A 25,365-nucleotide genomic window follows, 5' to 3' on the forward strand; every position below is an offset into this window, starting at 1 on the left:
AAAGCGAGAGAACAAAAACATGAGCTCACATGATTATGACCGCAAAAAGGAGTGCTCACTAATATTGTATCGATCTAGCCAAAGCAAAATATAGAAATACAATAGTGTGAGGAGCACTCAACAAAATTGATGCAATATTAGAGAGTTACTCCTTTTTGTGGATATAATTGTGTGATCTGATGAAGAGATTATATCTTTTCATAATTTTAGCCTTTTAATCTATATGTAGAAATAAATATTTTACTTTTTCTCTTTTCATTAATCTTTAATATTTTCCATGTCTCCTCTGTATTTTTAACTTATTTTATGAGTTCTATATACTTGCAGTTGTTTTTCTCTTTTTATCCCTTTTTGTGCTCTCTCTCACTCTCTCTCTCCAGGGCTGATTGTGCTCGGGGAAAAATCCGGATTTTTCGCTAACAGTGATCCGGAAGTTTCTGGAGATCGGAGGTCCAGATGTTTCAAAAAATCATTGATCACAGAAGATTCCGGAAATCAAATTTTCGAAGATGGAACTTAAAAACACAGTTTATTTTATTTGTTTGTAAGGGCGAGCCAGAAAGATACTTTATAAGCTTATATTCATGATCAATATTCATTTTTTATCAGTAAATAGTTGCTATAATCATAAACTCAAGAAAGAAAGACATATTTGTAAATTTTAATTACTTCTCCAGGTCATCATAGGTATGTGTAAAAATTTAAATGTATTGTAAGTAAACTAAGAAATATTGAGAAAAAGGAAAAAACCTTGTATAAATTTTTTTCTAATTTTTAAATTTAAACTGTTTATTTTTTTTTTATTTATTTTTTTTTAAACTCAAGAAAATTTCCGGAATTCTGACTTGGGCTCACAATCACCTCTCTCTCTCTCTCTCTCTCTCTCTCTCTCTCTCTCTCTCTCTCTCTCTCTATATATATATATATATATATATATATATATATATATATATATATATATATATATATATATATATATATATATATAGGGCAAATCCGTGTTAAAATTATCTATTAAAATTTTTTTCTTTGATAATTTATCTAATTTTTCCATGTGCTAATCCATTTCGTGCAAATCCGTGGCTAAAATTATTTGCAAAACAGGCAATTTATGTTTCTCTTTTCTATTTTATATTTTTTCTTAAATAAACATCTATTTTCTAAAACTTTCTATGGTCAGTTTTTAAAATTAGACACTATAATATTACATTGCACACATCCATTTTGGGCTCATCCTTGGTAACTAACAAATCAATGCACAGAATAACAAATCACTTCAGCAGTGCAGTAAGAAGGACACTTTAAAACCCTCTTGTTACACTCAATTTGCGCTTTTGTTTTCATATTTTGTAATCTGGCAATCTTTCTGCGAAAACATTTTTAAATCATTCTTGAAAATTTTCCGGTCCATGTAAGTTGATCTGATTTCGCTACTCGCTTTATAGTCCATTTTTATTGTTTTTTCATTTTATTTTATTTTCTGTTTTTACATGTTATTTTTACTTTTTGTGTTCTATTTTATTTGTAGTAATTTTTATTAAAAAAAAATTTGAGTGCTCCTCACACTATTGTATTAATATATTTTGCTTTGGCTTTATTGATACAATATCAGAAAGCACTCTGTTTTGCGGATATAATCGTGTGGGTTGATGAAAAGATTATATCTTTTTTTCCGGTTTTTTAAATAAAATTTCATCCTTTTTTTTTTAAAAACTGTTGTTTGTTATTTTTTTACTTATTATTTCCCCCCCTTTTTTTTTCTTATGTCTATAATTTTTCTGTGTTTTATTCTTCATTTTGAACTTATATATGTAGATATATATATATAAAAATTTATTTTCCTAGTTTTTAATGTTGGAGAGTACAGAAGAAAAGCTACTGAAGCATACAAGAATCATGAATTTTTTAATCCCAACAATAAAGAAGCAATGGATATAAGAGGGTATGAGCACATTCATTTTTAATGATATGCAATTCAAATTGATTTAGTTATATACATTGAGAATTAGCAGTAGAACTTTTATAAAATGCTATATTAATTCATTGTTGCCACTCCACAGGGAAAACCTGAGAAATACAGGGACCTAAAATAGCAGGGAATTTTGAGTTTTTCTTTACAAACTGGGGAAAAAGCAGGGAATTTTGTTTCTTATTTTTGTCTTTTAAAAAATGGTGATTACTCAAATTGCAATCTATGGAGTATTTATGAATGATTTTTGCGCTATACTAAACTATTTCATTTACTATGGAATTATTTAAGAATGTTCAGCTTTGAAAACATTGTTTTGAAGACAGCAGTATTTGTTAGCGTGTAGAACGCTCTCATCTACTTTTGGGGAAGAGAATTTCTTATGACGGTTTTAGTAATCCACTCTTCAGTAGTCAATAAGTGTATTCTTTCTGAAAAGCATAGTATTTTTTCTTTAATAGTAGACTCTTCAGCATTTAATAATTTTCTTGTTAAATAAAATTAGACACCATTCTGACCGAACCTAATAATTCATAATCTTGCTGAAAAAGTTTATTTTTTTTTAGTTATAGCTTAATAAGCAACATTACGTGTTTAAAAATAATAATTGGATACAGGAAATATAAATTTGAACGCAGGAAATTTAAAAATCACCTGAAATAACAGAAAAACGCAGGTATTTTTTCTTCACAAACTGGGAAAATACAGGGAATTTCGTCTTTTAAAAAATGGTGACCACTCAAAGTGTAATCTTTGGGATATTTAAGGATGGTATTCCAACTATACACAACATAATGACTCCTGAAATAAAAAACCAACTCTATCTATTTAGAACAGTGTTCTTTAACCTTTTTGATATAATGGACCCCTTTTAAAAATTTTTAAGAAATCTCGGACCACCTCCCTGTGAAAAAAATAATTGCAAAAAACGTCAATTGTTAGAAAACATTTAATTTTATTATTTCAATAGTACACAAAATTTTTTAAATTAAAATTTTTAATGTGAAGGTTGCTGCTGCTTTTCCTTACTTAACAAATTGAATTGGGGGATGGTTTTCAACAAAGCAAACGGGCATATCATGTTCAACATTCAATCGATTTTGATGTTATGTTTTTATTGTCACAATGGACAATTACAGCATATCATAATTTTTTTTATTTTCATACCTAACTTATTGGAAATTCTCTCCTGAAACCGAAAATCTGATTGTTTTTTTCGGCAAATGTTAATTTATTTAGTTATTAAACATTTAAATTGCCCCAAAAAGCCTCCGTAAGTGATGCAATCAAAAACGATCCCTGATTGGTTATGACGTCAAATGTGCCGAAGGGAAACGTGCCGTCTCCATCCGCTAAGGCTATTTCAATGCTCTTTTAGTTTTGATATCACGTATATCATATGAACATCCTTTGTAAATTATCAGTAAAAATTTTGTGAATTAAATTTACGGTTCTGAGAATGTGTGCAAAATGAAAGAAAGATTTTAAAACTTCAAACGTTGTTATTTATCATTAAAATATCTGAAGAAATGATTATGTAACTCTTTACAGCGAATCAACATTTCTTTTCGGCTGAAATCAGTGGTGGTTCATAGAAAATACTATTTTATTCCACTTACTTTTAAATTAAAATAATGCTTCATTACAACCTAATTACTTAATTAAAGTAAGTCGCAGATTGCATAGAAATTTTATACATTTTCATATAGGATGGATGATTTTATAATTCGTTATTGCATTAAAACAAATCAGTATTTTCATAAATCTAGTCCATTGAAAAATATCAGTCCATCATCGTTACAATCTATGTGTTAATGATCAAAAATTCAAATAATGTAATTTAATGTTGCTTCTTTAATTTATTTATTTATTACTAGAGTTGAAGGATTTTCTTTTTAAGTAAATATTTACTAATGCAGTTTATGTCATCTTTTTTTTTGTTTCACTATGTATTAAATATTTAAATATACATTAACGCTTATATTTATTATTTCTAGCTTAAATAGGAATTCCGTTACAGTTCGAAATTATTTTTATTTTTAAATTTATAAATTTTAATTCCTTTTTCTGCAATATAGTATTAATAAAGTATGGTTATTGTTAATCTCTCTCCTTATTCTTGCAAGCTATTTGTCAGTGCTTGCAATGAAGAATTCTGAAAAGGTAAATTTAATACATTATACATTTTTAATTAAAAAAATTTATTAAAATAGTTTTAAAAAAATCTCAGGTTATGCATACGGTATAGCCGAAAACGTATCAACACTTTCAAGAATCTAGTCCATTGAAATATATCTGACCATCATCACCATAATCTAGTTATACTTAAAATTTCACTTAATTTCTCTTTTATCCGCGCCTAGTTAACTCATTTATCCACAAAATTTCAGCGAATATCATTAAGGTGGAAGGTTTTGTTTCACTAAAGCTAGAGAACAAAAATAAAAAATTAACTTACACAAAATGGAAAGAAATTCTAATGCACATTCTTTATTATTTATTAAATAATTAAAAAATAAACAGTAATGTTGATATTTTTTCTCAATATTTTTATTCTTTGAGTAAATAGGAACTTTGCTATGGCTAAAAATTATTTTTATATGCATTTAAAAAATTTTATTCCTATTTCTGCAATAAAGAACTAAATAAATGCATATGCTTGATTTCAAATACTCTTATAACATAGATTAAGGCAATTAAAGTAAAGTTAATAAAATCTGCAGGAATATATATATATATATATATATATATATATATATATATATATATATATATATATATACTGCTATGAAGACAATTACATGCTTTGAATTCACGCTAGAATAAATAGATAAAAATTATCAATAACTTAAGCTGTCCTACATTTTAAAATCTAAATCTATTTATTCTACATAAGAAATTGATCCAACATTTCTTTCACTTAAGATGAAAATAAATCTTCCAAATGAACTTGAAGTATACATTAAAATTAAGATCATAGTTAAAAAATGAAAAAACGAAGTTATTTTGTATTTATAACGCATCATTTATGAGCAATACCATGCACTTTTTTTATTGAACTAAAAAATCTTAAATATTCCGAGCTAGAAAATTTCGTCTAGTATTAACAATGTTTTAGTGGGTACCATTGAAATTTATAATATTATAAAAATACGTTATATCAAATCCACATTTTTATTAAGCGATATTGAGGTGCAATTTTTTATACAGATAGCTTTAGACCATCTAAAATAGTTGGATTTAATTCGAAAATTCAAACGAAAGCTAGAACGTATTGGTTTTCACAGCACAGCTATTGTAAGTGAATGGCAGATGGACACGTGTGACGTCAGTTCGTGCATAATCACGTGACTCCCCGTTTCAGGCGAAAACGAAAGTAAGCGTTTTTTGATTGAAAATAACTAAATAAATAGTTTTCTTAGAAAAGTAATGAAATGTTTTCTGGGAGTTTTGAGGGATTCTGAATGCATTAAAATTAAAAAAAAATTTGACTGTAATTGTCCATTGTGGAAAATCCCGCTTCGCAACGATACACTGTAGAAAACGGAATTATAGCTGCCATAACTCGCTTTACAAGCAATGGGTAGGCTTCCAAACGTTTTAAAAATTAGGAGTAGTCAGCGGACCCCCAAAATATAACTCATGGACCCCTTAGGGGTTCATGAACCACAGGTTAAGAAACCCTGATTTAGAAGATTAATTAAATCTAGGTTTCTTTCTAGAAAAACAAAGTTTACGCTTCAGAGGCTTGGACAAAAATGGAGGAAAATTGTATCCCAATATTTGAGAGAGAGATTTTGTGGAGTATACTTGGTGGTGTAAATGAAAACAATAACTGGAGAAGGAGATTTAACATTGAACAGTAAAAGATTTATAAACAACCCGATATTATTAAATACCTAAAAATAAATAGAATGAATTGGATGCCCCACATGATTCGAATGAGTGATGACAATACAATAAAAAAGATGCTGCTTTTTAAACCCACTGGGACAAGAAAGAAGGCCGCGATTGAGATGGACTGACTTGGTGGAATCTGATTTTCTTGTAATTAATGAAAAGAATTGGAGATCAAAAATAAATTGTGAGTCATTTTGGAGAATTCTTCAGAGGAGGGCATTGGGCTGTCTGACCAACGATGATGATGATTCAAACTATACTAAACTATTTTATTTACTGTAGCATTATTTGTTGTGAGTATGTTCAGCTGTTCCTCTAAGTTTTTCCAGCAATTAAAACTGATAAATATAGTTAGCCCACTATAGCTCACACAAGCAGGGGTCTGTCCAGACATTTTGTGAAAGGTCCGTTTTTCGTGAAATTTTGAAAAAATTACTCGCATTCTTTCAACCAGGGTCCGCTTTTCTGAATTTGTGCAAATAGGGTGCGTTATTGCAAAAAAAAAAAAAACTTTTTCAAGGAGTTTTTAAATTGTAAAGACATACAAGATTATGCTCAACACTGTAAAATTATAATTAAAAAAAATAAATTACTACTTGTATTTCTAGCTTTATAATGTAGTTAAGAGATGTATTGAGCAAAGTTAGCAGGATTTCTCCACCATGTCAGGGAAGCCTGGAGTACCCAAAATTGTCAGGGAATTTGCTTTTCGAGGAGGGGGGGGATCAAGGAATAATGTAGTTTTGGGGCTAAAATCAAACAAAATCTTGCAAGAAACCTAGTAAACAACCAATTTTATATTTACTTAAGCAATATGCAGACCTTTATGTTGAAAATAAACAAATTTAATTTTATTATTTCTTGTAAAGACTTGACTCGAACATGGTTATTTATTTATTAGAGTTATTGAAAATAGAGTAATTTGTGGAGAAAAGAAATTTCACTTAAAAATTTCTTTTTTCAAATATTTTCTAAAATATAACAGAGTTGACACTCCAACAGGGAAAACCTGAAATATACAGGAAATTAAAAAAATCACTGGGATAATGCTGGGAATTTTAAGTTTTTCCTTGCAAACTAGGAAAGTACGAGGGATTTTATTTCTCATTTCAGTCTTTTAAAAGTGGTGACCACTCAAAGGGTAATCTATGGGATATTTAAGGAAGATATTTCAGCTATAATAGACTATTTCATTTACCATAGTGTTATTCGCTTTGAATATATTAAGCTGTTCCTTATGTAAGTTTAACTTTTCTAGCTAGTATAGCTAGACTAATATAGTCAGACAGTGATTGTTTGTGATTCCTTTTAATATATTGTGCATAATATGCAGTAGCGTAGTTTTATTGCATAATTAGAGGAGGTTATGCCTTCTGCTTATATATATACAAAGTGGTAGTAAATATATATATGTACACACCTGCCAACTGGTACGGTCGCTGAAAAAGTTTTTACAAAGTGGTAGTAAATGAACAAGTAAATTTGAAAAGATTTATTTGATTATTAAACATTTAAGAGCTATGTAAGCTAACAAATAGATTATATTTACATATTTCTTTAATTATTAATTTGTTGTGAAATGTTGAATATTTGTTTTTAAAGCTTCAAAATTGAAGATTTAATACATTGAACTGGAGTAATTTTGCTACTACTAAGCAATTTTTTTCTCAAAGGCCGTACAAGTTTACAGCTATATATATATATATATACACACATATATTCTAAATGTTTAAATTAAGAAAAAATGATTAATAAAAATTTTTTATGTCTACATCTTACTTACCGAACTGAATAATTACTCATTAGTCAAGTAATGTGTAATTTTGGAGGACATTTTGTCCCCCAAACCCCCTCCTTAAAACTACGCCACTGATAATATGTACAGGAATTTTTTTTCTTCTAGATTTGAGTAGAAACCCTGTATAACAATGTTTACAGATTAATAATACTAAGTTTCTAAATATTAAGCTTTCTGTATAAAATTTGGTTGATAAGATGTAACAGGGCTGATTAAATTATTGATGTGACTGCAAAATATTGCTTTTATTTATAATTTATGTATTTGGGTCATTCCATGTCAGTTCATCCAGCCATGACACCCACCGTCTCAGATTTTGATGAAAATTTGTACACTTATAGAATTTTTTGTGCTGATTTCAAAAATAACAATTATATTTAAATCGGTTAAAGGGTTTAAAAGTTATAATCATTTGTATTTTTGCCAAAATGGCACATTTGCCGCCATTTTGATTCATACATCAAAGGCTATTAATGATTGTAACTCACCTTATATTTGTGATAGAGCAATAATTTTTTTTTTATTTTGTTCAGAATAAAGTAATCTGTCATATAAACACTTTTTTTTGCAAATAAGTATCTTACTTATTTAGTAAATGGGTCTGTTTTGCAGTTTTTTGATCAACGGAGTTGAGTAACTTCAGGAGAATATTTCTGGCAACTCGCCCCCTTCAATTTCAAAAATATTTTATTCAAAGATAGTTGAAAGTGCAAACTAACATCTGATATAAAAATTTGGATGGGCCGTTCACTCACTTTTAAAAAAAAAATATATTTTTCTTATGAATCATTATGCGTTAAAAGTACTCGTAGTTTGATGATTTATAGTCCTTAATTATAACTAGAGTATAATAAAATGATATAAAAAATGTGAATGGTAGAAAAATATGTAAAATAAAGTAATCATTTATTAAATTATTTTTTTCTTCTTTCTTTGAGCCCTCCCCCCCCCCCCCCACCCTCGAAAAAGAAAAGAAGAAAGGAAAAAATTTGAGACTGAGCAAGACAAACACAATTTCTGGCCGGGAATTGCTGAAATTTGCAATTTAGCTCGGTATGTTTTAGCCTGATCTACACTAATGACATGAAGGGAGACTTTCTTGGTCTTATTGGAAGGAGAATTATATAAGTCACAATTTTTTTTAATTTTCTTATATAGGGTGACCTGGGATAATTCCTGATCAAAAAATGCAAACATCTATTTTGTGAAAAAACTATTCAAGATAGAATTTCAATATTTACTGGAAGTTTGAGACTATATGAGATGAGTCCTATGCTACCTTCTTTTGTTGGAAAATCTAATTAGAATTTAAAAGATTTTAAATTCTTATTGATCAGAAATTACCCCTTCTCTTGATCATTTCTGGGGTAATTCCTGATCACTTCTGGAGTAATTACTGATCACCAGTTTTTATAGTAAAGGGGTTGTTTAAAAATAATTATACAATGGTAATTAACAAATAAGACATCAAGATCAAACAAATAAACCAAAGAGATGTTTAAGCAGCTAATAAAACGATTTCTTTAAAAGCAATGAATAAAGATTAACACTTTAAATTTTCCAAAAATCTTTGCATCGTGCCATACATTTTAGGCAAGCAGCCAACTCATTCTCATGTTCTGTTGGAATATAAGAAAGAGTTCCTACATAAGTTACTTTTGCTGGATTTTTTTAACTTCATTAAGAGAGAGTGTAAAGCTAAGTAAGGTATGTCAACAGCTCTGACAGTAGCTCTCACACTGAAATTTCATTTTTAATCATAAAAAGAAATTCACTAATTTTGCTTTCTAGAAGCTTAGTATCTTTTTTAGTGTTATAATTTCTCACCATATTTATATTAGGCAAATTTATAAACTTAAAAATTATTCTAACAATGTACACATAAAATTAAGATAGAAGCAAGGTAAGGCAAACCAGAAATGGGGCAAATCAGAACACATTTGTCTTGTATACAGTTAATAAACAAATTTTGTGATTACAGTTAAAATATATTTTAATGGTTGTTCCACTTAATAAATATGAACTGCCATTTAAGAAAAGACAATTAGCTATTTTTAATACTATTTATAAAAAGAAATGACAATGATTAGGAATTACCCCAGTGATCAATAATTACCCCATGGAGGCAACATTTGATATAGTTTCCTATAATTAATTATAATGCTTACAGTAGATGTAAAACAATTAAACAAAAACTTACACTACTTTTATATCAAAGAAAAAGAAAGTAACTCAAAATATTTATTATTAAGAGAAGGAGGGGATCTTTGCAGAAATGTGCACATTTTGAAACCCATCTTTAAAATGGAAAATACAGAGCAGTTTAAAAGATACTTATTTTGTTAGATTAAACAAAAAAACTATAATTAAGTAAATGTAGTTATACTTTAGTAAAATGTACAAGCATTCTTGTCCATGTCTCCAATTTAAAAAAAAAATTTTAAAAATAAAACTTAGGTGATCATTATTTACCCCAGAAACAGAGTGATTGTGAATTATCCCTGGTCACCCTATATATTTCATACTGATAAAGGAGATACTCCTTATGTATGAGGCATATAGTTGAACTTTCCTTAAAATCTAAATTGCTCCTAAATGAAATAAGTTATATATTCTCTGAAGAAAGTTCTAAAATCTTCTGTGAGTTTAAACTGCACTTAAAATCTTTCAAAGTTAATCCAATACTATATAATACTTGGGTTTTCATAATAAAACTCTTTTTTAAGTATCAAATTGATACATTTAAAACTTTTGAAAACTTATTTATTTCTGTTCTGTTCTAAATAAATGGAAGAAATACAATTTTACTGATTGGAAAGAAAATAAATTTTACATGACACTCAATTCTGATTGGAGCAAACAGAAATGTTCTGACAGATGATACATTCTGATTAGTCAAATTTCTTTTTTGGGAAGGTAGAGATGGAATGTGTCAATAGTTTTCAGTATTTTTTTTTTCTATTCAGAAGTTTTTTTTTAAAAAAATTGGATGTATATAATTATAATAAAGGTTTTTGAGAATAAAAAGGGCCTGCAAGTATTAGTGATGAAATAAGAGCATGCAAATTATCTTATAGTTAGTGATATAAAATCATTTCATTTCAATATAATTATAATAAATAGTTTAACTTTATCAGTGTTTCAAATGAAATTTTGTATAGGTATCTCATTACCATAACAATCATTGTGACAAATAAAAGGATAAAATTAACTTCAAATATTCATAATTTGGTCTTACATTTAATTACATTTCAGAATCAAACAAAATGTTTGAATTAAATTAAAGAGTTCAATGATTTTCTCCTTCCATAAAGATCAAAGTTAGTTCAATTAAAAAAAAAAAATTAATGGCTGCTTTTTATTATTTGGCACTGCCCTCTACTCTTTCAGAGAAACTTTTATTTATATTTTTTTTCGATTCTGATCCCTCTCATTTACCAAAGCTATATGATTCTGGATAAATTTATTTGTAAAAAAGGTGAAATTTTGTTCATTCTAAAATTTTGTCTTTCTTTTCTTTTTTGAGGGCTCAAAGAAAGAAGAAGAAAAAAAATTTAATAAATGATTACTTTATTTTACATATCTTTCTACCATTCACATTTTTTTATATCATTTTATTATACTCTAGTTATAATTAAGGACTATAAATCATCAAACTACGAGTACTTTTAGCGCATAATGATTTATAAGAAAAAGAATTTTTTTTTAAAAAGTGAGTGAACGGCCCATCCAAATTTTTATATCAGATGTTAGTTTGCACTTTCAACTATCTTTGAATAAAATATTTTTGAAATTGAAGGGGGCGAGTTGCCAGAAATATTCTCCTGAAGTTACTCAACTCCGTTGATCAAAAAACTGCAAAACAGACCCATTTACTAAATAAGTAAGATATTTATTTGCAAAAAAAAGTGTTTATATGACAGATTACTTTATTCTGAACAAAATAAAAAAAAATTATTGCTCTATCACAAATATAAGGTGAGTTACAATCATTAATAGCCTTTGATATATGAATCAAAATGGCGGCAAATGTGCCATTTTGGCAAAAATACAAATGCTTATAACTTTTAAACCCCTTAACCGATTTAAATATAATTGTTATTTTTGAAATCAGCACAAAAAATTCTATAAGTGTACAAATTTTCATCAAAATCTGAGACGGTGGGTGCCATTTTTGTAAAATCCTGTATGATTTGACATGGAATGACCCATTTGAGTGCTGTGAAACCCGCATGTTTTATTTTTTACAAAATTTATAGGTTTGACATATTAAAAATGTAAATTATGTTGCCTATTGAATGAAAATACACACACACAGATATATATATTTCTGATGAAGAATTTCCATGTATAGCAAGAATGTAATTTACAATTTTGTTGAAATTTTCCTGGAATACCTGGAAAAATCAGGGAAATGTATTTCTAAAAGTGAATGGAAACCCTGAGGTAGGTAGATAATCACTTTAAAAGTCAGCACACATTCAAAAATCAATGTATCCCCACTCCCTACTTAAAACCCTTCCAATTATTATTACAGTAATCGCTCTATTCATTACCCTCTACATTTATAAATAAATTAGAATAAATAAAGAAATGTTGAATCTACATTCTGTGTTGTAGATAAATTAATTTTCATCATTCAATAGCAGCTGTTTGTTCTATGTTAATTTTGAATGCGTTGTTTTAATTAGTGTCATTCACAGGAGATGTGCATTGGATGCAATGGAAGACATGTGCAAATGGTTGGAGAAGGAGGGGGAGGTAGCGGTAAGAACTTTTCCTTTCAAATTTTTTGTATATTGAAATGTTTCTTGTCTAATTAATTAAGTATTAAGAAAAATTTTGAAAAAAGTATATAATTTCCTTAGATTTGTATATTTGATGACTCTTCTGACTAGAATATTGTTTATTTGGTGTTTCTAATTAAAGAAAACTAATTATTATTTTTTTTTTTTTGTAAATTTCAATTAAATTTGCCCAATTTAAATTATGCTCCCTTAAGGCTATTTTGTATGATTTTGTGATCTGTTTATTATTATGATTTGTTTATTATTATTTATTTATTATTATGATTTGATTATTATTATTTTTAATATTGCATTATCTATCCTTATCCAGAAACATAATATATCCGTATTAAAAGCATATTTATTCATATTTAAAGGATATGATATTCACTTTTGTTGTTCATTGAGTTGTGGAGCTTCAAAAGTTATAAAACTTTTCCTATTATATTATTTTCAATTAATAAGTTAAAGCAAATTGTATAAAAATTATCTAATATTTATTAATAATTGTAATTATTATGTTTAAAATGGTTACACATTTAGAATTTTTACCTTAGACCAATGTTCAACGTTGAAGACACTTTAGGACAGTTTAAGACAACCCATTTGCCCTTTCCAAAATCAGTTTAGGACATCCAAAACCCCAACACTGTCTTCAATAATCAATTTAAAAGCTTTAAAAAAAACTTCTAGTAAAATTACATTCATTCATTGACTTTTTTTTTTTTTACTTCCCTTTTATCAGAAAAAGTTTTTTTTTTGTTTCCTAATTTTATTTTATAGTTTGAAATCTATTCTAACTGTTTCCCTTGCCAGTTTGTTGGAAAAAAAATGCAGAAAATCAACACATTTTTTAATTTTATAAATAAATATTAAGAACTAAAACAAAGCATAATACACAAATTTTAAGTTGAAATTTCAATATTTGTTGCGTGTAAAAGCATTTAATTTACCATCAGTTTACTATCCCGAGTTGTCTCTGACAAATGAAAAAAGTAAAATATAAGTCTTTGTATGATAGTTTTTAAAACAAGACATAACACTGAATGATACTTTCCAAACGCCGCTGGAATGATATGCCATTTTTTTACTCTTTTTTTTCTGTGCAAATTCAGCAAAACTCGTATATGCAATCGCGCAAAACACGTGAGTGATCCCATAATCCAACATCAAAACTCACAAACAAAATTTGGCCATCTTCCAATCACAGCAGATTATTATTATCATTTGTTTTCTGCTGAGTAAAAGCGTAATGAAACAAAGCGTACTGACAAATTCTACTATGCGCGAGTTTTCTCGGGATAATATTATCTTATTATCGAATATATGTATACTTATTATCGAATATATGTATACTAAGTATACATATTCGAGTTAACTCAGGATAATCAGGGAAGCAGTTAAAAGTACAGGATGTAACCTTTATGTACTGGATATAAAAAAAACTAATGTACAGGATATAAAAAAAAACTAATAGTTACAGCTGGGATAAAAGAGTGATAGAACTTATTGAAGAAGATAACTTTCACCATATAATGTTGTACAAGAAAGGAAAGGATGTAATTACATACTTAGTGAAAATTTAAAAAAGAAAGGAAAACATTCTTGTAACAGTCCTCTGTGGGCCAGGGATATCATAGAAGTTGAGGTTCCACAATGTTATGACCTACAGCATCATTGTGGCTATGTGGCCAGCAGTGTACACAGGACGCCTTTACTATCCAGACAATTTGGTACCCATCGATCTGAAGTTAGATGGACTTTAACCCAACAGTGGTTTAGAAAATGGGCAGAATCGGGAGAATATTTCTCCCCTATACACCATTCCCTTATCTATTAACAGTGAGAAACCGGTATTGCTATGCAAAGAAGACTGCTCATTGGATAGAGCGTTCACCTTCCAATGAGGAGTTCTGGGTTCGAATCCCAGCAAAGGTTGGTATATACAAATTCCGCATCGGACTTGCACCGACCACAATGCTGATTTAAAATATCCTCTGTGGTAGACAGATCATGGGTTAGAATCCCCTTGTCGTCAAACTAACCGTGGGAGGGTTTCGTGGTTTTGCTCTCCGTATAACGCAAATGCGGGTAAGCTCCATCAAAAAGTGCTCCACAAGGGCAAATTTCACCCTATATTCGATTCAGGAATTCCCTTGTCTTCCGGATTGGGTTCAAAATTACAAGGCTATGAGTTGAACATTAGTAGTTGTAAACCCAAAAATTGGATCAGCTGTTCAACAACAGATATAAAATATGTGGAAAAGGCTGCAGGCTTAAATGCAACTTTTTACATGCAGAACCATCAGTAGATTAAGCCACCATTAGGGCTAGAACCCCAGCTCTTAACAATGTCATCATAGAGCCATTCTGGGTGAAAATGAAGAATACGATAAAGGAAATTAATCCTTATTTTTTAAAACTTTACTGCAAATGATCAAATTAGCAACTGAGTGCAACGGTTCCCTAAAGCTCAGTGCATGGGTGCAAGTCTTCCGTCTCCAGGACGGATTTCCGTCTTTCGAAAATGTCCGCGGACGGAAGTAAGACGGAAACAAGACTGACTCGAAGACGGAAATCGGATTTTTTTTTCTGTCCTTAAAAATATTTTTTAGGTCTACTTTCTTATGTCCTGTTGTTATTTTATCAAAAGAGAGATGAATAAATATTTTTTGTACAGTATTTAAACTTGATGTATTATGGTAAAGCTTTCTTAGATAGTTTGCATTTGTCGAGGGGGTATTGTGTATGTTAGGTATTTCAGTCAAAATATTTTCAGTCTTGGCCTTTTTTCCAACTTGCACCCATGGCTCAATGTGAGCTGTTGACACTACTTGAAATCCTAAACCAAGATTAATCTAGGGGTCTAATAGCAGCTTTTCAAAAAGATTCTCTTGTCCAAGTGAAAGGTGATGACACTCAAAAACTCTCCTTATTACTACAAATTTTTTTATTTCATAACCGTCATTAAACAGTGGCATTGAGTGGAGTTGATCATAAGTAGTTCACTTATGATCAACTCCACTGACTAGTGATTTTGAACCCAATCCAGAAGACCAGGTAAATCCTGGATCAAGTATTGGGAGAAATTTGCTTTCTTGGGGGACTTTTTGATGGAACTAACTCGCATTTGCATTACATGCAGAGGAAGACCTCCCATGGTTAGCCTTTCGGCAAGGGGACTCTGGCCCGCGATCATTTTACCACTGAAGATATTGTACGCCAGCACTGTGCTGGCTGGATGCTGAATTATTATCGACCCGCCATTGCTGGGATTCGAACCCAGATCACATCATTGGATGACTCTATTGCCTCAGCCACCACTTCTCTGTTACTACTACTTGAGTAAGTGAACCCTCAAAAAAAAATTTTTTTTCAAAAATGGTGATCCACACTACTAAGAAGTTCTGAAATCCAGCATTAAAATATGTTTCAAAATAATCTCCTTAATGAAAAACTATTTTAGATTGTAGTTATTCTGTGTTTTTACTCTAGAGAAGGTTCTTGTTTATTGAACTGAAACTGTGTGTTTTTGTTGCATAATTTGGGCATTGTTTTGAGTTTATCTTTAAAGAAGTGACCATAAATTTTTTTGTAAAATTTTTTTAAAAAAATTTTAATGATAAGCTCAACTGCTATGTTTCATTATACAAGGTAATTCAAAATGAGTACAGCGATTGAAAACATCTGTAACTATTTAATGAAAAAGAATTAATTGATAAAATTTACACAGAATGCAGAAGGAGCTTCAAAATTTTGTGTTCATCCGTCTCAGATGTTGTATACGACTTCCTTTGGAGGGGGTAGTCCATTTCATTCTGAAGCATTTCTGCTATCACTGACACGAGTACATTACAAATGTGTTTTTTAATTGTTTTGTTGCTATCTGCATACCGTATATTCCGGCGCATAACGCGCCCCGGCGCATAACGCGCACCCGTAATTTCTAATTACTTTTTTTAAATTTTACGATATACTCTTTGTGTAACGCGCACGAAAATTTGGATTGTACATGTGCAATATCTCATCTTTCAAGATCGTAAATAAAAAGTATTTTTCCCTATCTTTTGCAAAAATAAAAGAACTGAATTTGACATGTATGTGAGGGTAGAATTGAAAGAGCAATAATGGGATTCTGGATGGACAAAAATGGTGCTAAATTGTGGGTAAAAAACATCTGGCAAATCCGTCCTGGTTGCGTAAGAAAACCAGAAAGCCTTTTAGAGTGGGACATGTTTAGGTCCCACCTTACAGATAATACAAAAAAAGTTGTAATTATAATACAAAAAAATTTTAATAATTGTAATTGATAGCGGAAGACGAATATAATGAACTATTTATGTAATAACGAAAATTAATGAAGTATATAGGTAAAGGTATGTTATTTCTTTAAAATAAAAGTATTTTTCTATATTTAAATCTTTTTAATCTATGATTTTTTATATTCGGCGTATACTGCGCACCCGTAAATTCCAATGTTATTTTTTGTATTAAAAGTGCGCGTTATACGCCGGAATATACGGTATGTTTCTCCCATTTGGAAGTACTTGATAGTCTTCTCTGCACTGTGATAACAAATTGACTATTGTTGAAATCTAACACGCAGAATGCTTTTCTGCATGGGACTCGCAATTTTCACTAATGAGCTCGCACATGCCTGGGATTCCCCATCACTGCGCCTTACGTAAAGAAATTTTGCTGCTCCGTCTACATTCTGTGGTAATCTTATCAATAAATTATTTTTCACTAAATAGTTATAATCATCATCACTGGCTCAACAGCCCAGGGTGGGCCATAGCCTTCTCAAGAAGTTTTTCCCGGGCTAACCTTTTTCCTGCTAGTGTTTTCCAGTTTTTAGTTTTTAAGACCAAAAGTTCTTTTTCTAGGCCATCTATCCATTTCAAATTTGGCCTGCCTCTTTTTTGTGTGCCAAATTGTCTGGCATTGAAAACTCTTTTAGTGGTACAGTCTTTGTCCATTCTGATAACGTGGCCTGCCCATTTTATTATTTGTCGTTAATAATGTCGGGTTCATTATAGGAGTGATAGAGCTCTAGATTGGTTCTTCCAAGCCACTCACCATTTTTTTGAATTCCTGCGAAAATACTTCTCAAGACCTTTCTCTCAAAGGTACCCAACATAGCCTCATCCGCTAAATAATTATAGCTCTTTGTAATGGCTATATTAATTTTGAATTACCCGGTATATTAGTTGGACTTATAAATTTGTCTTATGTAATTATGGTATGTATATAATTTGTATTTTGTTTCAGGTATATGATGCAACGAATGCTGTTTTTGAAAGGAGGAAGTTAATATATGACATCATTTGTAAGAAGTTTGGATGCAAGTTGTTTTTTGTTGAATCTGTATGTGACGAGGCAAACATCATTGAAGCTAATTTAAAGGTCAGTACACACTTCTAAAAGGTATTATTATATAATAGTCAATTCATGCATAATTTTATTAATTTAATAATTGCATACACCAATAGAATTAAGGCAAATGGGGGTAGTGTGGAATGGACTTCAATAACTTTTTTGTTTATTTTTCAAATTTCCTCTGTAAGATATTGTAGATTGGTACAACATCAATGTGCATTTTCACGTGCAGCTGCATAGTTACACTGTGAATACCTAAGTAGAAATTTGTAAAAGTAGGTTTTAAGGTGCAAAACTAACTTTTATATTTCTCTTCGTTCTTTTATTCAATTATTTTATTTTCAGAATTTCAAGGAAAGGTGTTAATATGTTATAAAATATACTGTTTTTTTACCTAATTTTAATCCTAATTTTCACTCTGTATAGTTTAAATTAAGCAGGTTTTGGCATAAACAAACAGATGTCATCTAGGGGTTAGTGTACAGTCTGTCTACGGAAAGAACTCCCCTCGTCATTCGCCTGATATAGTGGAGGTGACTATGGTTATGAGGTTTAACTATTTTAAGTAGGGGTGTTAGGTCAAGACAAGTTTTGGCTTGAATCACAGAGAGATTGGGAATCAGGAGAAAGAGCAGCTCCCCTCTTTGAAATGTTCTGTTTTTTGTTTCCATAGCAGCAGACGACTTCAGACTTTGTGGCAAGGGGAGTTCTTTCTACAGAGAAACTATAGTCACATTATGGTGGGGTTAGTGTGGACATTTACCCTATTCAACTTCCAATGTCAGAAATATAAATTTTATACAATTGATGTTATTTTATTTATATTCAAAATCAAAATAATTTTGTTGAATGATATATCTTTACAATTCGTGATTTCAATCTCAAATGAAAGATTAATCAAAAGTGCTTCTTATTAATCAACTTTTAAAGGTTTTAGGAAAATATTTTTATCTAGGAGTCAATTAATGTAGATGAATTAAAGAATAAAATGAAGTTTATAATGTGGTTGTATATGTAACATTAAAAGCTCCAACAAATCTTTCTGTGTTATTCCCATATCTAAACCTTCATTTATTATTCAAAACTAAAGGCTTTTGCGCATTTAATTATTCACTTGCCCTTTTCTTATTCTATATTTAGATCTCAATTATGTATAAATGAACATTTGTTTTTCCTTTACCAACTGTGAGAAACAAATTTACCCCTCAACCTATTTAGTGGACCAATCATAATTACTCAGGTTTTCCTATTTTGCTGAGACATTATGGACTTATTTTGCTAGATTTTCCCTGATTTTTAATGGGGAGCACTTTGATTTGTGTGTCACTTTTTATATTCATTCTCTGATTATGATGATTAAATAAAATTAATTTGCTCTTTTTAAGACTGGCCTGTTTGTCCAGCCCGCTCGACTGCCATCCTTATATATATATATATGCAATGGATACTCAACTAAAGTAATTAAATTCTACATAAAATCATTGAGTAAATTGTATGTTATTTTAAATAAATTTACTAAGAACTCTGTTAATTTATATAACTTTATCATGTGCAAATCTATTTTGGACAAATCGGTGGCTAAAAATATGAGCAAAACAGGCGATTCATCTTTCTCTCCTTTTTTTTCTTAAATTAAAGTTGATTTTCTAAAATCGTTAAAATTGTATAATTAAATATCAACCTATTAATTATAAACTTCTTTAAATTATCCAGTATAATATTATTTTGTGCACATCCATTCTCGGGCCCATATTTGGTAACTAACAAATCAAACGCGCTTCAGTACTGCAGTAAGAACGCATTATAAAACAAAATCCTTTATTTATCCTTTTACCTCCATTTGTGCTTCTGTTTTCATATTTTGTAATCTGGCAATCTTATTACGAAAAATATTTTAAGTCATTCTTGAAAATTTTCCTGTTCTTGCTAGTCCATTGGAATTTCAAAATATATCACTACAATAATGTCCATTGGACATTATTGTAGTGATATATTTTGCTTTAGCTATATTAATATAATATTAGAAAGCACCCTTTTTTGCCGTTATAATCGTATGAGCTAATGAAGAGATTATATCTTTTTTTCGAAATTTAATTACTGTTTTTTAAAATAAAATTTATCTTTTCTTTTTATATTATTCTGTAATTTTTTCTATGTTTTCTCTCATTAAAAACATACATATAAAACTCGTTAAAAACAAAAAAGAAACTAGAGATAAACGTAGAAAATTGTACATGAGTTGTAAGCACATAGAACCCATAAAATAAGTTTAAAAAATACATACACTTTTCCAGAGAAGAAGTAAAATTATTAATAAATATAACACATGTGTGCTTTAAAGTTAAGAGTCACATGCTATATTTTTTTTAATTGAATGAGTAAAAAGGGGATTATATGATTAATCTAGTAAATTACAGGAAATAAGGAATAAAAGCTTAAGTTTAAGAAAATTTTATGTATCATAAAAACAGATAATTAAAAAGCTTACATTGTACAGAATTAGAACTAACTTCATGCGAATGGTTGCCAAGGCACACCACAGTAAATAAGATATTTAAAAAAAATGGAAAATGAAATAAGGACAAAATATAATCTCATCAGCTAAAACAATTATATCCTAAAGATAAGAGTATTCTAACATTGTATTAATACAACAATTCTAATATTATATTAATTTAGCCAAAACAAATTATATCAATAGAATAGTTTGAGGAGCACCAAAAAATTGAAGGAAAAAAAGAACATATTAAGCAAAATATGCAAAATAAAACTTATCAGGCAAAATTGAAAATAAAAATCAAAGAAAATACAAAATAAAACACTTTATGTAATATATAAAGTGAGTAGCAAATTCAAATATAATTAGACTTACTGACATTTTTCTAATATTTTGGTATGAAGTTTACGAAATATTAAAATAGAGGATAGTGGGATTATTTTATGGCACGTTCGTATTGAAGTGCGTTTGATTTTTTTAGTTACCTTAGATTCGCCCAGAATTGCTTATACTCTCTAATTACTGGATGCGTGCAAGGTAATAATGTTACACTGAAAAATTCAAAGTTGTTTATAAGGTTGACTTTTAATCATAAAATTTTAATATTGATGATTTTAAAGAAATTGTTAGCATTTATTGAACAAAAATTTTTGAAAATTTTTATTAAATATTAGAATTCTTTTGGCCACAGAATTGTTCGAATGGGATTTACACGTGATAAAAATATAAATTTAGTCAACAAAGAAACTTTTAATAAATTTATTAATAATTATAACATACAATTAACTCAATGATTTTATTTAGAATTTATATTCACTAAAAAATTACATTACATGTCTATTTTTTTAATCAAATTAGATTGATTAAAAATGGTATTTAAATAAATGTTTTTAGAAACATTCGAATTCCATATAATTAGTTTATTTACATTAAATTTAAAATCGTTTCTTTTATTGTATAAGTCTACAAAGCAGATATTTTCTTCTTTTTTAAAACTTAAGTTCAAAAAATCAAAATTAATATTATCGTCATGATTACAGAGCGTGATTAATTCCACAGGATAAATAATATTTAACAAAATTATATAGTTTTGAAAATGAAAAATAATTAAATCATCAATAAATCGAAAAACAAATTTAATATTGAGTGTATAATTTTTTTAATAACAGTGTAAAAATAAGTTAGCTGAAAGGGATGAAAAATTAGGTTCTAGTAGTGTTCCACCTATTTGAACAACAATATGTTTTCCATTGAAAAGATAATTATTAAAAAGACAAATATTAATTAGATTATTCCAATAATCAAAATCGCAATTAAGGATATTCGTAAAGGCATACTAATAACTCAAAAGAATGTTTAGGTTACAAAAAGGCATGCTATTGAAGAGATCCTGGAAATCAAAAGTTATAATAGAATTAGTTTTATTTTGTTTAATTATTAAGAATTAATTTTATTTTGTTCTGTTTGTTGTAGGAAGTGAAAGTGCACAGTCCTGATTACAAAAATAGAAATGTTGAAGAGGCTCTCACGGATTTTATGTTTCGAATTGAACACTACAAGGAAATCTATCAGTCATTAGATGAAGAGAAAGAAGGAAATTATTCTTTTATGCAAATATATAATGCTGGACAAAAAGTATATGTTCATCACCATGAAGGTAACTTCCTCTAATATTAAATTTTCAGAAGAAGGGAATTTTATTGAGGTTGTTGTCGTCAGCTTTTATGGCAGATGGGATGCGATTGTTCTCGTTTTCCAGTAGCGCCATCTATGACCAAGAATTCGATTTCTGCCACACCCATACATCACGCCCGTTTATAGGATGGATCCATACATTCATCTACAGATCGTAATTTTGACCTGAACCAGAGAATGATCAATCTCCAATCCAGTACCCCCAGAAGTATTGATTTGTTATGGGAACATGAGGGACTTTGTGACCCGACAGATTTAATGTGCATAAAACCTCTAATAATTCAAAAAATAGAATTAGGTAATTTTTTTAGGAAAAAACGAAAATGAAAGCGTTTCTATTTAAAATTCATAAAACCTCTAATAATTCAAGAAATGGAAATGAATTGATTTTTGAATGAATTTATGATTTACGTTTTTTAAAAGCCTCTAACGGTGCTTTTTATTCAGGATTTGTAAAAAGTGCCTAATTTTCTATCTTTTAAAAATAATATTTTTTCTTGCCACGCCGATTGTCATTCTGAGTTACAAATAATGCTTGATTTTCACAATTTTCTCTGCAATATTTATTAGAAACTGGTTATCTTATCATGACTATGTAATGTTTTTAGAAAAATTTTTTGAATTTTATTGATTTTATGTTTATAAATTAAGAACTTTCTATTTCTGCACAGATCCTATTTATGATTTTTTTTATTTTTTTGGAAAGTGATTAAAAGTATTTTTTGAGTGCTTAAAAAGTGCTTATTTTTTGTTGAAGAAGCTTTATTTGTTAAATAAAATTAAAAAAAATGTAACAACTGCTATAAAATTTATTTTGAAACATGTTTGTTCACTTTTATGTAGGTCATGTTCAGAGTAGGATAGTCTATTATTTAATGAACATACATATAAATCCTCGTTCTATATACCTAACACGGGTAAGTTGCCTTCTTATAGTCTACTTTTGCTCTTTTAACTCAGTTTAAGTGTTTTCAAAGTAATAAATTAAATCTAATATCCTAAATTCACTGTAATTTTAATATTAGGAATACAAGCTTTTTAACCTGTCATTTAACAGATGCAGATTGTTGATAGCAAACCAGTATGTGAAAATAAGGGATGAGAAAGTCAAATTTTTTTAAGTTTATTAAAATCAGGTATTTTGAACTATAACTATTTTATAAAATCATCAAATGATTTTTTAATCTATTGTTATCTTTTTTGGATGTATTCTTAGAGACATAATAAGTTTTATTTCCGCTTATACAGTCGAACCCCGCTATAGTGAACCGTCTGCGGACTCAGTAATGTGTCCACTATAACCGATGGTTCACTATATCCAAATTTTTTGAAGAATATTTTTTGCATAAGACAGTTGAATGATTGAAAATTGGCTTTGCAATTTTGCATAAGTTATTTAAAAAATTATTTAATAATTACGTCGCTAAATATTAGTTTTATTTTCACTTTTTATGAAAAAAAATTTTGATTTTTGATTGAACACAATTTGATTTTAAATTGAGTTCATCAATTTTCTTATCTACAATGTGCAAAGAATGCAAGATTTTTACATTTTGAACAAGATTTTGAGCCATCTTGACAAAGCATCTTCTACGTTTTCTCTTTCAGCTCCACGCAGTTTTTTCGATGAAATCATGTTTTTGTCGTATACCGCAAGAATTGCACTTCAACTGTAGATTTTGACAGGGAAAATTCCTTACACAGTGTCGATTGATTGGTTCCATCATCAATACGCTTTACAATTTTAACTTTGTCCTCTATCGAAAACGCTTTTCTCTTTAGAGAATTTGCCATTTTCACTGCTTTTGAAATAAAAATCTTGTCTCAAATAGATAATGTAAGAATATGAAGAGAGCAGCAGTAGAATGAGTTAAATTGTTCCCCTTCTCAAGTTCTCTCTGTTCCTCCTCTCTCAATTGTTCTTGTCAAGGGGTGATTTGTAAAGAATATGGTTTGAACAGATAAGAAAATTCCAAAAATTCAGCAGGTGGCCAAGTTAACTAGTTGTAGAGCAAGCTTGGGGAAAAGAGATAAAGCGAGGCTTGTCAGGGAGGGGAGAGTATAAGATTCTGTTTGACATTTATTACAGTATAGTTAAAAGTGATAAGCATAAAGGAGAGTAATATGATGCATTTTATAGGAATGCATTCATTTTCAGTCCCAACACCTACAAGTTTAAAGATGGAGGACAGAAAAAGATATTTAAAGAAATGAAATTTGAGTCCACTATAACCGAGTTTCCAAGTTCTAAGCTGTTCACTATAAGCATTAAAAATAGCATTATTTAAATAGGAATATGGACGGGACCGCTAAAAAAGTTCATTACATCCGAGTGTTCACTATATCCCAGGTTCACTATAGCGGGGTTAGACTGTATATATAATTAACAAAGAGTCCATGTGGCAGAATCTTTTCAAGCTATCTGCGACAAAACTCTCTAGCGCTAATATCTCTCTGCAAGATACTTTTACTAATATCAAATATATATGTTTCTAATTTAAAATAACAAAAGTGCCGAGTTTACAAAAAAAATAAAAAGAAAACGATATATAATTTTTTACTCTAATATTATGGGCGATATTCTCTCATTTTGTGTGTGTGTGGGGGGGGGGGTAATGCACAAATTATTTCTTTGTTCGCATTTTGTAAATAATCATCGCATTAAAAAATATAATTAAAAATCATGTAATCCGTAGTAGTAATTGCCAAAAAAAAATCTGCTGCAAAATTATACAAATCGGTCTCCTCTAGCGCATGTTTCATTTCAAGATTGCATTGTTGTAAAAAAATACCGGGTTTAAAAACTATGGAGAAATTAATAACAATAACTTCCAAAAAATCGATAGCATTATTGCCTTGAAAAGTAAGTACTCAAATGCACAATTCTAACTTTCATATTGTTTGATATATATTGCAATATTTAAAAACCATGCAAAAATAAATATCAATAACTGCCAAAAATACAATCAAAACATTACATCCATTTACAATACTATTGCGTAAATTGAGCATGTCAAAAAGTGATTATGTAAATGCAAGGTTTAAATATTGCGTGTAAATTTCTGCAGAGATGTTTTACTTTTTGGAAGAAAAATCTTTCTCCTAGAACTCTGTAACGTCCTGTGACAATGTCGCTGCGTCGCTATGATTCTGTGTAAGAGACAAGAGTTATGAAATTTTGTTGCTTGTAGCAATTCTATAATATTTATTTTCTACTTCTCAAACAATACTAAAACATGAAACTGAATGTAAATTATATGAAAATTGTATGTAAATGAATGTAATGTAACCAATAACAAGCTTCCTAATACCGGAAAACTTCCGGTGTATCACTCCGCTT

At 29.2% G+C, this 25,365-nt stretch overlaps 1 protein-coding gene across 2 annotated transcripts in view; it reads left to right on the forward strand.

Moving 5' to 3' along the window:
- Nucleotides 1-25,365, forward strand: part of LOC107450839 (6-phosphofructo-2-kinase/fructose-2,6-bisphosphatase) — a 54,730-nt gene that overhangs the window by 4,443 nt on the left and 24,922 nt on the right. For both annotated transcript variants that reach the window (XM_016066749.5, XM_016066750.5), the window contains exons 3-7: nucleotides 1,846-1,942; nucleotides 12,371-12,434; nucleotides 17,726-17,860; nucleotides 21,804-21,987; nucleotides 22,869-22,942. In XM_016066749.5, coding sequence (XP_015922235.1) covers nucleotides 1,846-1,942; nucleotides 12,371-12,434; nucleotides 17,726-17,860; nucleotides 21,804-21,987; nucleotides 22,869-22,942 — 554 coding nt within the window. The remainder of the gene's footprint in view (nucleotides 1-1,845; nucleotides 1,943-12,370; nucleotides 12,435-17,725; nucleotides 17,861-21,803; nucleotides 21,988-22,868; nucleotides 22,943-25,365) is intronic.

Source organism: Parasteatoda tepidariorum, chromosome 10 (assembly GCF_982258835.1).
Source record: "Parasteatoda tepidariorum strain Cologne lab strain chromosome 10, Ptep-v5.0, whole genome shotgun sequence".
NCBI lineage: Eukaryota > Metazoa > Arthropoda > Arachnida > Araneae > Theridiidae > Parasteatoda > Parasteatoda tepidariorum.